Genomic DNA, 16,710 nt, shown 5'->3' on the forward strand with positions numbered 1-16,710 from the left:
AAGATAGGGCCTATTACATAGAAAGTTCTTGGGCTTAAACAGTAACTATCTTCTAAGTACCTATTAATTGCCAGCCATTGGGCTAGATGCTAAGTTTATAAAGATTAAGTAGAAGATTACTCCTCTCAAGGAGCTTATAGTCTATTTAGCTGATAAATGCTTATGAATGAATGAATGATCTTTTAAAAAGGAATAAACAGATTCTTAATCATCAAACCTAGTGGTATTCTTGTTCTCCTCCCCTTAGCCGCTCTAGTATTTGACCCTGTTGATGTCGCTGTCCTTCCTAAATCTCTTCAACTTTGACTTATGTTGCACAGATCTGTCTTGATTTACTTCTTGCCTCTCTAAGTATTCTATCCAGGACTGCTTAATAGACTCATGTTCTTTTCTCTGCCTGCTAAACATAAACTCACTGCAAGATCCTCTCTTCAGATAATTACCTTCTCTTTACTCTCCCGCTTAAGTATTTTATTCATTTACATAATTTTAACTATTATCTAGCACTTATCCCCAAACTCACACGTTATCATGCTTTACAAATTATCAAAGAGGAAGCTTGCTTTTAAATATTTCTCAAAGTTTTGAAAAGATGTTCATGCCTTAGAGATATTAAATCTACTTTGTTTATCTTATAGTGAGCTTTTTATTACTCTTCTAATCAGAAAAAAATTTATTTTTTTTAACATATACATTTGGTTATAAATTTCAGAAATGGTTTGTCTTAGCTTGTTTGGGCTGCTATAACAAAACACTACAGACTGGGTAGCTTATAAACGAAAGAAATTTATTTCTCACACTTCTGGAGGCTGAGAAGTCCAAGATCAAGGCCCCAGCATAGTTGCATTCTAGTGAGGGCCTGCTTCCTGGTCCACAGCCAGCGCCTTCTTGCTGTGTCCTCGCAGAGTGGAAGGAGCTAGGGAGCTCTGTGGGCGTCTCTTTTATAAGAGCATTAATCCCATTCACAAGGGCTCCAACCTCGTGACCTAAGCACCTCCTAATACCATCATCTTTGGGGGTTAGGATTTCAACACATGAATTTTGGGGGACACAAACATTCAGATCATACTATTGTTTTATTTATTTAGCTAATTTCATGACTAATATTGGACTCTGTAAGTATGTACATGAGAACAAAGACTGTTTTATTTCACTATTGTATACCTAGCACCTGGCACAGTGCCTAGGCCCGTAGTGGCCGTTTAATAAATACTTGTTAAATGAATGAAATCTTAGTCATTACTACTACCTGTGTTCTCCTTATTTTAGGAACTTATAATCAAAACTGTATTAAGCTCGGCAAGAGATGAGCCCTCTGGTCCTGCACGGTAGGTCAGATATTCTTAAGACTTGACGTAACTATTCTGTGTTTGGAATCTTATTTTAGAAGTTGATTGAATTAGTTAGCAGTCCAGATTGTTTCAGATACCCAAAAGCTATTCTGAATTATAAATTTAAATTATTTAGATGATTAAATACTTATATTTTTCATAATTTAAATACAAACCTTTTATTAAAAAAATAAAATTCTAGTCACTTTTTTCAGTATCTTCACCCTCTGTATCTAAAAACAATTTCTTCTAATTTTACTTAAGTACATTTTGCTTTCCCTTCAGGTTATGTTTGTCACTGTCTCTTATGTAATAATACCTTGTAATGTAGTAGTCATTATCCAATGAATCTTTGTTAAGTTGAATTGAAATAAAATATTTTTATTGTAGAAAGTAATATATCTAAGAAAATTGTATTAATATTTATAAATATTTGATCACGATATTTTTAAAAAAATTGATTATAAGTAATAAGATTCTAGAATGTTTTCCTTTTTAAATGTCTTATTAAAAAGTGAAAACTGTGGCATTTTCTCTGTTTTACTAAACCTTTCCAAAGGTTGAAATTTAAATCAACCTTTGCCAGTAGCACACCATGTTTCTTCTTTTCCCTTACATATCATTAATTTGTATTTTATATTTCTTGAAGCTAATTCTAATAGTATGTCATTAGCCTCAACAGTAGTCTCTGTTACTACTCCTCTGACCTACATCTCTGCACAGCTTCCTCTTTTCTAATAATCTATGCATTTTATGGCCCAGGGTTCATAAAATTACAGATCACGGCTTTGACCACTTGGATTCTAATTCTAACTTTAACTCTTCTTTTTCTGGCAGCTAAAAATAATGTAAAATGAGCAGTTTGCTTAAATGAGACATAGCTCCAGCTTTTTAGTTCCGTTGCATATTTTTCTCACTTAATAGCCAAGTTAACTAAGAACAAATCTCTTTGAGTAAATTCTTCTTTTACATTAATTCCATTTAAATACTAGACACCTACTCCAGAAAACAATCTTGTCTTTTCCGTTATTCCATATTTTCATTTCTGGTCGCTTTAGCCCCAAATTTGATGATTTTCAATATTATTTCTCTAGCATTTTCTATGTTAATAATGACAACCTTTTAAGTTTACAAGGATTTTCCTATAATATTATTTCATTTAATCCTCAACACAATTCTAAGAAATTATTGGAATCATTATTATTCTTCCAATTTTGCTAGCAAAAAACTGATGACTTAGAAAGCTAACATTTATAAGCTCTTTCCATCTGCCAGGCACTGTTCTAAACACTTTATTACTTCATTTAATCTTTGCAGCAACTCTAGGAGATAGGTACAATTTTTAATCTCCCGTTTATAGATGGGAGCCCAGAGAATTTAAATAATTTGCCCTATCACCCGGAAATGACAAAGCCACAATTAAAACCCTGGCAGTTTGTCTTCAGAACCTTATTAGATGTATAAGTAGTAAGTGGCGGAACAAGATTTAAACCTAGAGCTTCAGATTCTACATCTTTTGCCTCTTTTTTTTTCTTTCAACTATGTTGCCTCTCAGTGAAAGAATATTGAAGCCTAAAACACAGCTGCCCAGAAGTCGACTTGGGAATCATTAACACAATGGCTTGTATTGAGAGTACAGGAAAATCTCAGAAGTTGAACATAAGCATTTTCTAACCTTGTTTTCCTATACCATTCAGGAATGTGGGGTCTTAGAAGCTTATACCTGAAAATCTGACCAGGAGCAGAGAGTTGAGCCATACTGGGAATAATCTAGATTATTTTGACATCTTGAGGAATGTAGGAACTATACACACAAACAAAACAAACTGGTCTTAGTCCTTTGTTACAAAAAAAGTGCCTTAAATTAGCTGCATCTATGGATAGCTTTGTTTCCCTTCAGAGTTTATTGTTACTCTAGGATTACAGCTCTTTCCACTGCTAAACCTGAAATTTGGTTATTTAGATCTATAAATATCACTTAAGATTTATGGATAGACAAGAGTAGGAAGAAATAAAGCAGTAGACTTCACTTAGAAGACTTTCTAAGTTTTGGTAGTAAACAATTTAGTAGCATTAACACTGTGATAGACTAAAAGAAGAGACTTAAGAGCTTCTGATCTGCTATGTTCAAGAAGCAATATATTTCTGCATTGAATTGTTCTGAAATTTAGCATTCTACTGAATTTAATTTAAAAATATCAGTATCAGGATATGGCATGTATACCAGGAGACTATAGGAGTTGACTTTTTGTACTTAGAACCATTTTATGCTTCATCAGACGCTTTTACTTGAACACACTAATAGAATTCTTACTGATTCTGATCACCAGATAACTCCCTTCAAGCTGAACTCAGTTAAGTAGGGAATTGAAGTTTCACAAGACATTAGGGAACAGAACAAAAATTCCACTAGTTCTATTTCTGTTGGAATCCCTTTATAAAGTATATAAATTTTATTTGTGTTCCCGATTGGTTTTAAAAAGAATTTGTAGCTAACTATGTTAAGTTTAAAAGATATGAAAAAAAAAAATTTGACTTATCCCAGCAGCTTCATGTTTTTGCTTAGGTTTACTTTGCTGCTATCAGTCGATAAAATTATACTCTTTCTTTTTTGAAAGCAGATTACATACTTGGGAAGAAGCTTTATGGTAATATCAATTTATTACTATAGGTTTGTTAGAAAGATCTTGTGTTATCACGCCTCTAATCTTGGTAGTAAAGTATATTGAAAATTCAGCTTGCAGTTTTGAGGATGTGCTTTCCTCCTGCTTTGTCTTCCTAAGAAGAGCTAATGTACAGAGTAACAAATTAAGTCACTTAAACAGTGCATGTTCATTCTGTATTTGATGGGTGTGGGTCTTGTGGTTGTGGTGTGGTTTCGTTTCATTTAAAGGCTCATCCACTTTTATTTGTATCGTTGGTTACTTTTTTTGCAGATGTGTAGCACTTTGCAGTTTAGGTATTTGGATTTGTGAAGAACTAGTCCATGAGTCTCATCATCCTCAAATTAAGGAAGCTCTGAATGTAATTTGTGTTTCCTTAAAGGTAAAAAAACTATTTAGTGGAAAATATTAAGATAGTATAGAATGCATGATTATTTTTCTCCAAATGTTAGTTGTATCTGTGCCCTTATTGAATAAACCATTCAATAAATATTTTGATTAATTTATTATTACATTATTTCTTTGATCCTGACTTTATCTTAGTGATGACCTATTTTGTGTCAACTTTTTATGTGTTTGGCTTTGTCCCTAGGATACATATGGAAAGGAGAAAGGAAACCAAACATATATAGGGTTGTTTGTTTTACCTTAATCAGTGTTTTTGTAACCTACTCTTTGATCCTTATTACTTCCTGAATTCTTGAGCTGTTCAGCTTTTTGCCTTCATCATTCAAGTTAAATGCCCTCTTTGTGACCAGAATAAGATTTGCTCAGAAATAATAACTTAATTATTTGGAGAATCTGAGTGAATAGATGGATATTTTTGGGGGGGAAAAGATGCATGATGTTTTTGTCTTAAGACACATAATATAGTATTGTATAGTACTCAAAACATACAAAGTACAAATTACCTATTTGACAGTATTTCTGAGTATATGCTATGTTTGAGACACTTTGCAAGGCAGAGTGAGGGGTACTAGAAGGAAAAAAAATTATAAATACTAGATTGACGAGATTAATAATATGATGGCTGAAAAAGATTAAAATAAGAGTAATAAAATATAAAAAGCTGAGAGATCCAAGTGAGTGGTACCTATAAACTGCTGATTGCGTTCAGAGGAAGCAGAGATCATTTTGACTTAGATATCAGAGAAGACTTTGGAAAGAAGAGACATTTGGTCAGGGCTTGAAGAGGAGGTGAGAGTTGGTCATGAGAGATAAGCATAAACAGTTTGACTTTATGCCGCTGGGGATTCATCTAAGAGTTTTAAGCATAGAGAACGTCAGCATCAGAGCACTTCTTTAGAAGACTAATTTGGAAGTATTGTGTATAGTAGATTGGAATGGAGAAAAGATTGATAACAAGATTAGCAGTTTACAGGCCATTGCAAGAATCCAGGTTAAGAGAAAATGGAATAAAACTTTAATGAGGACAGTAAAACATTACAAAGAAAAATAAAGTTAATTGTGTCTTTGGAATGTGTTGTGATTTTGTTTTGCAGCTGTATATTTATCTTCCTAATAATATTTTAATAAACACATTATAAATATAGAATGATAAAAATAAACGTATGAAATTTAAAATTTTTCAGCAGTTAATGCATTGATGAATAATAGTTCAAGAAAAAATTTTTTATAACTGTTTCTTTTTGGTTATTATTACAGTTTACTAATAAAACAGTAGCCCATGTAGCTTGTAACATGCTTCACATGCTGGTTCATTACGTACCTAGACTTCAGACTTACCAGCCTGATTCTCCCTTGAAGATTATTCAAGTAAGTGTTTTCTCATTTATTTCTTATTATGATCTTTTTTTTTTTTTTAAAGATTTTATTTATTTATTTTTCCCCCAAAGCCCCAGTACATAGTTGTCTGTCATAGCTGCACATCCTTCTAGTTGCTGTATGTGGGACGCGGCCTCAGCATGGCTGGAGGAGTGGTGCCTCGGTGCGCACCCGGGATCCGAACCCGGGCCGCCGGCAGCAGAGCGCACGCACTTAACCGCTAAGCCACGGGGCCGGCCCTCTTATTATGATCTTGTTAAAGATTTTTATATTAGGATACTTTGAAATATAAGATTATTTAATAGTTTTCTTTAAATTTTACATAGCTAAATAATGGCAACCCAGGATGCTTTTTTGAGATATCACAGTTCATGACAGTCCCTTTGTGTTTTATGTTAGGAGATTGTGGTCTTGGTTTTAAGTGCCACATGCAAATTTATGATTGCCATTGTCTTTATAAATGTATATTTGGCTTCATTCCCTCTCTTAGATAAGAAAACATTTCATCCCTCTATTTACCAAAATCAAGACATTATTTTGATTCCTTCCTTTCCTTTCCTCTTGAGCCAATCATTAATGAAGTTGTGTTTTGTTTTGTTTTTTCCATTCTAATTCTGTGTCTCCTATGCTTCCTACAACACCTGACATATTTCAGGCCTTCATTATTTTTTCCTTTGTAGTAGCCTTCTAACTGATCTCCTGGCTTCTGATGTCTTGCACTTCATGTCATCATTCACATTCGTATGACTTTTTTTAATGTCACTTACCCAAAAAAACCCAAAATCTCTGAGTGGTTTTTCTTTGCTTATAAAATAAGACCCAAATTCTTTAGCTGGGAATTTGAGGCCTCCAGCTGAGGACGCAACCCATCTTTTCAGAATCATGTACAGATTCCTTTGAAATACCCTTTAGTCCAGGCACCCAAGTCAACTCACTATCCCCTAAACATATCCCTCACTCTCTTCTTGCCTAAAATGCTGTGCTTTTCCTCTTTACCCTCTCATCTTTCAGTGATTGGTTTAAATACCATCTCCTCAAAAAATAAGAATCCTTACCTGTTCTCTCCAACCAGAATTTATCTTTCTTGTCTTCATATTCTCATAACGTTTTTAGGAAAGATGGTAATTAATATTTATTAAACACCTACTGTGTAGCAGTCACCTTTTCATATGTTATCTCATTTAATTCTAAGTCTTTTAAGGTGAACTATTATCCCCACCCCCCACCTTTATTTAAGATGAGAGAACTGAGGATTTAGTAACTATACAAAGTCACAATCTAACAGCAGAAACAGAGTTCAAACCCAAGTCTTTAAGATTTCAAGTCCCGGCTTTCCCACTCAGCCATATTGCCAGCCTCTTTTACAGCACAAAGTATATTTGTCCACAAATTCCAAGCTCCTTTAAGACAAGGGCGTGTTTTTCCTTTATTGTTTTTTATGCCTAGGGTGACTTTCATGTGGAATCTGTTCAGTAAATTTCTGTTGAGTTGAGTATTATGGTTAAGAGGTTGGTTTTGAGGGTTAGACATATGTGGTTTAGTTGACCGCTGACTCTGCCACTTACTAACTTTGTAACTGTGAACCAGTTACTTAGCCCTCTGAACTCCAGTTTTCTTATCTTTACATTTGGGATAAAAATATCTACCTCACAGAGTTGCTCTGGAGACTAAATGAGAAAATACATGTAAAGCACTTAGCACTTTTTGCGATAAAAATGACGAGACATAAATCCTAATAAATGTTGGCGGCAGCTTTCATCATGGTCATGTGGGCCACGATAACTGGATGTAAACGTGCATGTGCATTTGTATGTCAGTTAGTATTAAAACATTTGAAATTTTAAAACTTTTGAGAATTTTACCCTTTAAGATTGATTATTCTGTTTGAAAATTAAGGTTGTTAAGTAAGCAGATTTTTTTTTTCATTTGATAGCCTCCAAATCCTTTCCCTTGTTTTATTCATCAGTTTATATATTATTAATACTTACCTAAGTACTTCTTTAGAGTGGAGAGTTTTTGCAAATTGCTTCACTATACATTATAGTGGCCAAGGGCTACAGATAAACACGAAGAGTTATTATACTCCACCTCTAGTTGAATGAAGGAATGAAATCCCAAAACAGTGGAGCATTTCACTAATGGTTACGTGTTTGCATAGTTAGGAACAGAAGCGCAGTTCTATTACCAGTATTAAGCAGGTGCACCTATATACTAGATTCTACTAGTGAGTAAAGGCCTTTTACTGTATAAAGTATATTTAGAGGAATTTTTCCTCTAAATTTGATGTACTGAATAATAATATATAAAAATATAATAACATACAATAAAAATACCATAAATTTACCCCTATACATTTCTAACATGCACATAAAAAAATTGAATGACATCAAGAGATTGCCAGGGTAAATGATAACACTGTATATGAATATTTTTCCTTCTTTTAATAATGTCTTTTTATTATTTTATATTTTATGTATCAAATTAATTCATATACTATTCAGTGTATAATATATGTAAATTTAAAAAGCCACATTATAAAATATCGTTTTTTAAAAAGCATATATTTGCATGTATACACAGAAATGTCTTGAAATGTTGAGGATAGATTTATTTTTCTCACCAACTTTATTGAGGAATAATTGACAGATATAATTGGATATATTTAAAATGTACAACATGATGATCTGATATTGTGGAATGATTACCAAGATCAAGATAACTAACACATCCATTACCTCACATAGTTAACTCTTTTTTTTATGGTGAGAATTCTTAAGATCTACTCTTAGCAACTGTTGGATATTCGATACCATATGATTAACTATAGTCACCATGCTGGACATTAGATCCTCAGTACTTACTGTTCTTATAAGTGAAAATTTGTCCCTTTTGACCTACATCTCCCCATTCTTCTCCTTCCCCCCAGCCCCTGGCAACCACTATTCTATTTTCTGTTTCTGTGAAATCAGGTTTTTTTTTTTTTTTTTTTTTTTTTTTTTAAGATTCCACGTATAAGTGACACCATACAGTGTTTGCCTTTCTCTGTTTGGCTTATTTCACTTAGCATAATGCCCTCCCGTTCGTCCATGTTGTCACAAATAGCAGGATTTCCTTCGAACCCTGGGCCGCAGAAGCGGAGCACACGAACTTAACCAGCACGCCACTGGGCCAGCTCCCAGGATTTCCTTCATTTTATGGCTGAATGATATTCCTGTGTGTGTGTGTGTATCACATTTTCTTTATCCATTCATCTGTCAAAGGTCATTTAGGTTGTTTTCGTATCTTGGCTATCGTGAATAATGCTGCAATGAACATGGGTATGCAGGTATCTCTTTGAGATACTGATTTCATTTCCTTCAGATATATACCCAGGAGTGGGATTGCTAGATTGTATGGTAGTTCTATTTTTCATTTTTTGAGGAATTGCCATACTGTTTTCTATAATGGCTATACCAGTTTACATTCCCACCAATAGTGCACAAGGGTTCCCTTTTCTCTACGGCCTTGCCAAAGTCTATTATCTCTTGTCTTTTTGAAAATAGCTATCCTAACAATGCGAGGTGACATCTCATTATGCTTTTGATTTGTGTTTCCCTGATGATTAGTGATGTTGAGCACCTTTTCATATATCTGTTAACCATTTGAATATCTTTTTTTTAATAATTTTATTTATTTATTTTTTCCCCCAAATCCCCAGTAGATAGTTGTATGTCATAGCTGCACATCCTTCTAGTTGCTGCATGTGGGACGCGGCCTCAGCATGGCCAGAGAAGTGGTGCGTCGGTGCGCGCCCGGGATCCGAACCTGGGCCGCCAGCAGCAGAGCGCGCGCATTTAACCGCTAAGCCACGGGGCCGGCCCATTTGAATATCTTCTTTGGAAAAATGTCTATCTAGGTCCTTTGGCCATTTTTTAATTGGATTATTTGCTTTTTTTGCTATTGAGTTGTATGAGTTCTTTATATATTTTGGATATTAATCCCTTATCCAGGTACATGGTTTGCAAATATTTTTCTCCATTCCGTCATTTGCCTTTTCAGTTTATTGTTTCCTTTGCTGTGCAGAAGCCCTTTAGTTTGATGTAGTCCAACTTGTTTATTTTAGCTTTTGTTGCCTATGCTTTTAGTGTCTTATCCAAGAAACCAATGCCAAAATCAGTTTCAAGAAGCGTTTTCCTTATGTTTTCTTCTAGGAGTTTTATGGTTTCAGGTCTTACATTTAAGTCTTTGATACATTTCAAGTTAATTTTTGTGAGTGGTGTAAGATAGGGGTCCAGTTTCATTCTTTTGCATGTAGATATCCAGTTTTCCCAGCACCATATATTGAAGAGACTATCTTTTCCCTATTGTGTGTATTCTTGGTGCCCTTGTCAAAGATTAGTTGACCATATATGCCTGAGTTTATGTCTAGCTTTCCATTCTGATCCACTGGTGTATGTGCCTGTTTTTATGTCAGTACCTTATTGTCAGTGCCATGTTTTGATTACTATAGCTTTATAATATAGCTTGAAATCAGGAAGTGTGATGCCTCCAGGTTTATTCTTCTTTCTCAAGATTGCTTTGGCTCTTTGAGGTTTTTTGTGGTTCCATACAAATTTTGGGATAGTTTTTTCTATTTCTGAGAAAAATGCCATTGAATTTTGATAGAGACTGCGCTGAATCTATAGATCACTGTAGGTGGTATGAACAATTGAACAATATTAATTCTTCCAATCTGTAACATGGAATATCTTTCCATTTATTTGTGTTGTCTTCAATTTCATTCATCAGAGTTTTATAGTTTTCAGTGTACAGGTCTTTCACCTCCTTGATTAAATTTATTCCTAAGTATTTTGTTGATTTTAATGCTATTGTAAATGGGATATCTTTCTTAATTCTTCTTTCTGATAGTTTGTTGTTCGTGTATGGGAATGCAACTGATTTTTGTATATTGATTTTGTATCCTGCAACTTTACTGAATTCATTTATTAGTTCTAACTGTTTTTTGGTGTAGAGTTTAGGGTTTCCTATATATAAGATCATGTCATCTGCAAACAGAAGTAATTTTACTTCTTCCTTTCAGATTTGGATGCCTTTTATTTCTTTTTCTTGCCTAATTGCTATGGTAGACTTCCAGTACTATGTTGAATAGAAATGGCAATTGTGGGCATCCTTGTCTTGTTCCTGACCTTAGAGGAAAGGCTTTTAACTTTTCACCACTGAGTATGATGTTAGCTGTGGACTTGTCATATGTGGCCTTAATTATGTTGAGGTAAATTCTTCTATACCTAATTTGTTGAGCAGAGTAGATTTCTTGAGTGATAGAATTGCAGATGGTTTTTATAAATCCTTTTGCTTATCAATATCTTCTAATTTTTCTATTAGAACATATATTTCTGTTTATACATGTTGATTCATGAATTGAATTTGTAAGAAATCCAGTTATAGGTAACAGAGCATATGTAATTTTGGTTCTGTACATAAGGATTGTAAAAGGTTGATATTTAAGTGTACTTGAAAAACTTGCCTGTTAAAAATTACTTTGAAATAACAGTGTTAAAGTATTTAGGATAAACTCTCAGCAATAGATTTTATATCACTTTAGCATTAACATTTACGTTTTAGGATGTCCCATTAGTTTAACATATTTTGAGCTCTTTTTTTGTTTTTTTTGCCTGCAGATCCTAATAGCCACTATTACCCATCTTTTGCCAAGTACAGAAGCTTCATCTTATGAAATGGACAAGAGGGTAATTAAAATTTTGTTTGATATTTAACATGTGGTTATCTAGTAAAATATTTATATTTTAAAATTGAAAGGTATATATATTTACATGGTAAACATTAATTCGTCTTGTATTTAAAATCAATTATAATGTGAAATATATCCTTCCATTATTTAAGTGTAACTAAATTATATTTTAGTTCAAATTTCAAGTTAATCATGGTCATTTGATAAAGTCTTTGAATCTCAGAGTTGTAAGGAACTTTGGAGGACATTCTGTCCATTTATAATTATTTCACTTTTATCCTGTCAAATTATGGTCTTGTCTGTGCCTGAAAATTATTAATTCTGAGGAATTCATCAACTCTGAAGGCAGCTGTGCATCTTTGTATAGCAGTTACTGGTAGAAAGTAAGAAATTTCCATTAAAGAGAGTAGAAATAATATAGAGAGATGTGGCACTTAGGAGAAGACATCCCCTCCGGCCACCAAAAAGTTCTGCAAGATTGCATTTACCTCAGTAAATTCATTATGAGACTCCTTTAATTATTTCAAATATTGTATTTATCAGTCTAAACTTTCTATTTGGTTTCTTTTTACAGTTTCAATATCTTTCCTGAAATTCTGCATTTCTTCATCAATTATATCCATCTTTTTTATAGATTTTAACATATTTATTGTAATTATTTTAAAGTCCTTGTCTGTAATTGTTTCTGGACCTATTCTCAGTTATTTTCTTGTGTGGCTTACATACTGTTTACACTTCTGGTCTTTCTGTGTTATTCCTGCTGTCTTGCATATCACTAATTTCATGAATTTACCTCTTCATATTCAGTGTAATATACCTGTTATCAAATGGGTATAAAAGCCATTGATCAGATTGTCTAGCTCTTGATGAATACATTGTTCTTCAGCTTTAAAGATACATATACTCCATTTCTAGCCAAGGGTCCTTTATTTTGGTGTCTTAGACTATAGTATAGAATTCCAAATCCAGTTTTTGAACAATATCCAGAGAACTAATTACCATCGCCTTCTAGATTGTCTTTGTCTTCCAAAGGCCTACCTATTAATATGAAAAAGCTCCACTACCAAGTTTTTGTTCCCTGTCCACTTAATTCACTAAACATTTATTGATCACAAAATGTGTGTGTGGTATTCTGTTTGGAACTAAACAGATATAAATAAGATAGTCCCTGCTCTCATGAATTTTAAAGATTAGAGAGGCAAGTGAGGCAATCCAGTATAGTAAGTGCTTACTATAAAAAGTAGAAAAATGTATATAAGAAAAGGTAGGATAGAGGAGGAAGTAATTAACTATCAAGGCAGAAGGGCTTGTTAAGGGAAAACTTCCTTAAAGATAAGTAAGGTTTTCTACATAAATGGATACAAGGGGTAGAGTCAGAGATTTATTCCAAGTGGAGGGAATAGCATGTGTGAAATCTGGAGGTGTAAAATGGCATTGTGTGTTATGGGAAAACAACAGGCAATTCCATGTGATATGGTGTGAAGTGCATGGTTCCGAGTAGGAAATTAGGCATCAGAGATAGGAAGGGATCAGGATATGAAGGGCCTTGGATGCTATGTTAAGAACTTGGACTTTTGTGAAAGTCGTTTTTGGAAAGTGACTTTTTCGAAGGGTTTTAATGCACAATGAAATACCATTTGTGATTTGTGAAAGATCACTTGAAAAAGTGTGAAAGTTGACTTAAAAGGAATGATATGGTAATTGTTATTACAGTCATCTCCATAAGAATTGATGATGTTCTGAACTAAGGCTAAAGATAAAGAGTAAATATTCCCGGAAGTTGAATCCACAACGAATGTCAGGTGGAGATGAATTTCAATTTTCATTATGTTGCATGTAAAGAGTAATGCCCAGGTAGAGCCCACAGCAAAGCAACTGTATACCTAAAATAGTAAATTTGAGGCTCAAACAAAATTATTGGCATTGTCAAAACGAGTAATATTAAGCTGGGGGAATATACAAGATCACTTAAGGAGAAGTTGTAGAGTAAGCAGAGTTAGCACAGTATAACACCTTGAAGAAGAACAATGAAAGAGCAGGCAGAGAGGGGTCACCAAGACAGTGACATAGGAGGCTCCTGAATTTCCCTCCTGCTGTGGGCACACTGAAGATACAGCCACACATGGAGCAATTCCCTCTGAGAGAAATCCAGGAACTAGTCCTACACGTCAGTCGCCTGAGAAAATACCGACAGTGAAATGGGTGGGAAAGGCTGAGACATACTCTTGCTATAGACCCCACCCCTGGCATAGCTCCATACAATCAGGAGGGAACCTCTAACCCCCAGCTTCTCTCTGAGGAGAGAAATGTTTAGGGAACACATGTAACACCCCAACTTCTAAGTCTGCCACTCAAAGGACAGGCGCCCAAATCACCTGGCTCTAAAAGCCAAGGTGCTTGCATTCTCAAGCTCCACAGAACTATGGGAAACAAAAAAGTAGTTGTTAACAGGCGCAGGAGCATTTGCTACAGCTATCCCCCCAGGGCTCAGGGCAGAGGGAGCAGGCCCAAAACGACCATCTACAATTCTCTCTCTCGAAAGGATTTGACTGCATGCTTTACCAGCTGCTGCCTGAGGGTCTGGCTGCTAATCAGCCTGCATCTAGGTGCTGACCTGCAATCCTTCCACTCATAAGAGCCAGTGGGCACTTCCCCTATATTCTCTCTCTGGCTTGCTCCAACTATAAAACCAGGTCTCCAGCTTCTCCCTGGAAGGAGCTTGTCCCCACATCTAGCACCTCAGCGTTGCAGCTGCTACCTGAGGGAGTAGCTTCCATATCACCTAGTTCTGGGAGCTGACAGGGCTTGACATTCATGAGTCCCCTAAGAATACACAAAACAAAGAAGTGGTTCTGTTTGGGGTACCAGTACCCCCAGAGACTTCCCTCTGGCTCAGGACGGAGTGAGTAAGCAAAAGTACCCGCTGTTAGTTTCTCGCTGATAGGGGCTCGAGTGCGTAACTAATGTCCCAACTTTCCCAGCTGCTGCCTGAAAGCCAGACTTCCAGTGAGCCTGCATCAGGGAGTGAAGGGCCAGGCAATTAGTGGTCCTTCAGGAGCCTGAACAGGCATGTGGGCATTTCCCACCTTTTGGGACACTGACTGGTGTTGGCATACCCTCGGCTGCTGGGAGCTACTAAGAACAAGAACGGCAGGTTGGACAATCGCAAAGGTTTCAGGGGCAACTGAGAGCTTGGGCTGACCTGCTGTTTTATGCTTTCTAAATAATAAGTATCTTGTAGGAAGAAACTTTGAAACTATGTAAATACCTTATTACTCCGTAAAACTTTTCTAACTGGTTTTGCCAACCATTGGTGACTCATAACACAGTTATTGTTATAATAGTTCCAATTGATGATTTCCTAATTTCATCATTCCTTTTACATTCATTAGTTAATTTTCTGTGGTGAGGAAGAGCTTTCCCTTCTTCCTTATCCATCTTATCAGTATGGGATCCTGATTCTCATTTTATGCAATGGATTATAATCCTTATTGTTTTATTATTTATTTTAATGCTCAAAATGTCCCAGATTTAGCCAGTGGGAGCCCCTTGAAAGTGGCTTATTTGTCCTTTTGACATATCCCCATTATTCTTTGGGCATGTTCTTAATTTGTTATCACACAATTTTCCAGACTCATCTTATACTTCCCCTGCCCCAGTCCTGGAATTAGCCATTTCTCTAAGGAACTCTGTTTCCACTGCATGGAAAAGAGTATTTTGAAATCAACAGCTGTGTGTACCTTGGGAGCTAGGTGTGTATGTTGTCATTAGGTTGTCATTTTTTTTAGGCCCTCTCAGCAGATAGATCTAGAAAATAGAACATATGTGTACCCACACATATGTAACATGTATTTTACATATATATAAAATATACGCATATATATATTTCTTTACCTATCTATATGTATTAAAACATCATGAGTTCACCCTGACACCTTTGATTGTAATCCAGCACCACAAGGTTCAGTATATCCTTTCCCCTTTCCACATTGGTAACTCCCTACTCCAACAGTGAGAAACCTAGCTCCCATTATCACATTTATCCATAATGTATTTACTTCTTTTTGCAGTTCTAGAAAAATAAAAGCAGTTTCAGGATTAATTTATGCCTCTATGTAGTTTATCAAGAAAGTATATAGTTCAGGGCCAGCCCTGTGGTGCAGCGGTCAAGTGCCCGCGCTCCACTGCTGGCGGCCTGGGTTCAGACCCCGGGCACACACCGACGCACTGCTTGTCAGGCCATGCTGTGGCGGCGTCCCACATAAAGTGCAGGAAGATGGGCACGGATGTTAGCTCAGGGCCAGTCTTCCTCAGCAAAAAGAGGAGGATTGGCATGGATGTTAGCTCAGGGCTGATCTTCCTCACAAGAAAAAAAAAGAGAGAGAGTATATCGTGCAAAAGCCATGTTTAAAAGTTCTTTGGGTCACTTCTCCATCCCCCTTCCTCACCTCAGTGTGTTGATGTAATTCATTTGAAGTACAGTTCAGGTCATTTTTTTTGGTATATATTCCATTTTAGGGTTTTTTCCTGCATCCCTGTTGTTTTATTTTTTTAGTCTATGGTTTATCCATCCTTTGTTTATTTTTGTACAGATGAGCAGATACATCTGTATTTTCTTTTTTCGCCTGTTTGTTACACAAAAGGTGTGATATTCTAGATATTCTTTGGTATTTCCGATCTTTCACTTGACAGTACACCCTGGAAATTTACAGTACATCAATTCACAAAGGTCTTTTGTGTTCTGTGTTACAGCTCTGTAGTATTAGTACTCCATTGTGTGAATGTATCATAGTTTATTCAACTCACTCTCCTATGTTTGGACATATAGACATATGTTTTCAGAATTTTGCAATTACAAACAGTAATTGCAGTAATCACTGCAGTGATTAAATTTGTGCCTATATATTTTTACACATTGTTGGAGTGTGTTTTCACGGTATATTCCTGGAAGTGGAATTGCTGGGTCAAAGGTAAACAGATAAAATTTTGTTACATATTGGTGTTCACAAGCAAACTATGAGAGTGTCTGTTTCCCCAGAGCCTAACCACAGAATGTGTCACATTTTTATATTTTTGCCGATTTGATAGGGGAACCATGATATCTTGGTACAGTTTTCATTTACCTTTCTCTTTTTATACGTGAGGTTGACTATGTTCTCATATTTACTAATGGCCTAATTTGTTACTTTATTTTATTTTTGTG

The 16,710-nt window shown here is 35.4% G+C and overlaps 1 protein-coding gene across 8 annotated transcripts in view; it reads left to right on the forward strand.

Moving 5' to 3' along the window:
• The window catches only part of RALGAPA1 (Ral GTPase activating protein catalytic subunit alpha 1), a 241,377-nt gene that overhangs the window by 128,418 nt on the left and 96,249 nt on the right, over positions 1-16,710 (forward strand). For all 8 annotated transcript variants that reach the window (XM_087422563.1, XM_087422573.1, XM_014792116.2 and 5 more), the window contains 4 exons: positions 1,270-1,328; positions 4,268-4,376; positions 5,660-5,770; positions 11,437-11,505. In XM_087422563.1, the coding sequence (XP_087278689.1) occupies positions 1,270-1,328; positions 4,268-4,376; positions 5,660-5,770; positions 11,437-11,505 (348 nt within the window). The remainder of the gene's footprint in view (positions 1-1,269; positions 1,329-4,267; positions 4,377-5,659; positions 5,771-11,436; positions 11,506-16,710) is intronic.

Source organism: Ceratotherium simum, chromosome 3 (genome assembly GCF_057802395.1).
Source record: "Ceratotherium simum simum isolate JZ-2026a chromosome 3, ASM5780239v1, whole genome shotgun sequence".
NCBI classification, from domain to species: Eukaryota; Metazoa; Chordata; class Mammalia; order Perissodactyla; family Rhinocerotidae; genus Ceratotherium; species Ceratotherium simum.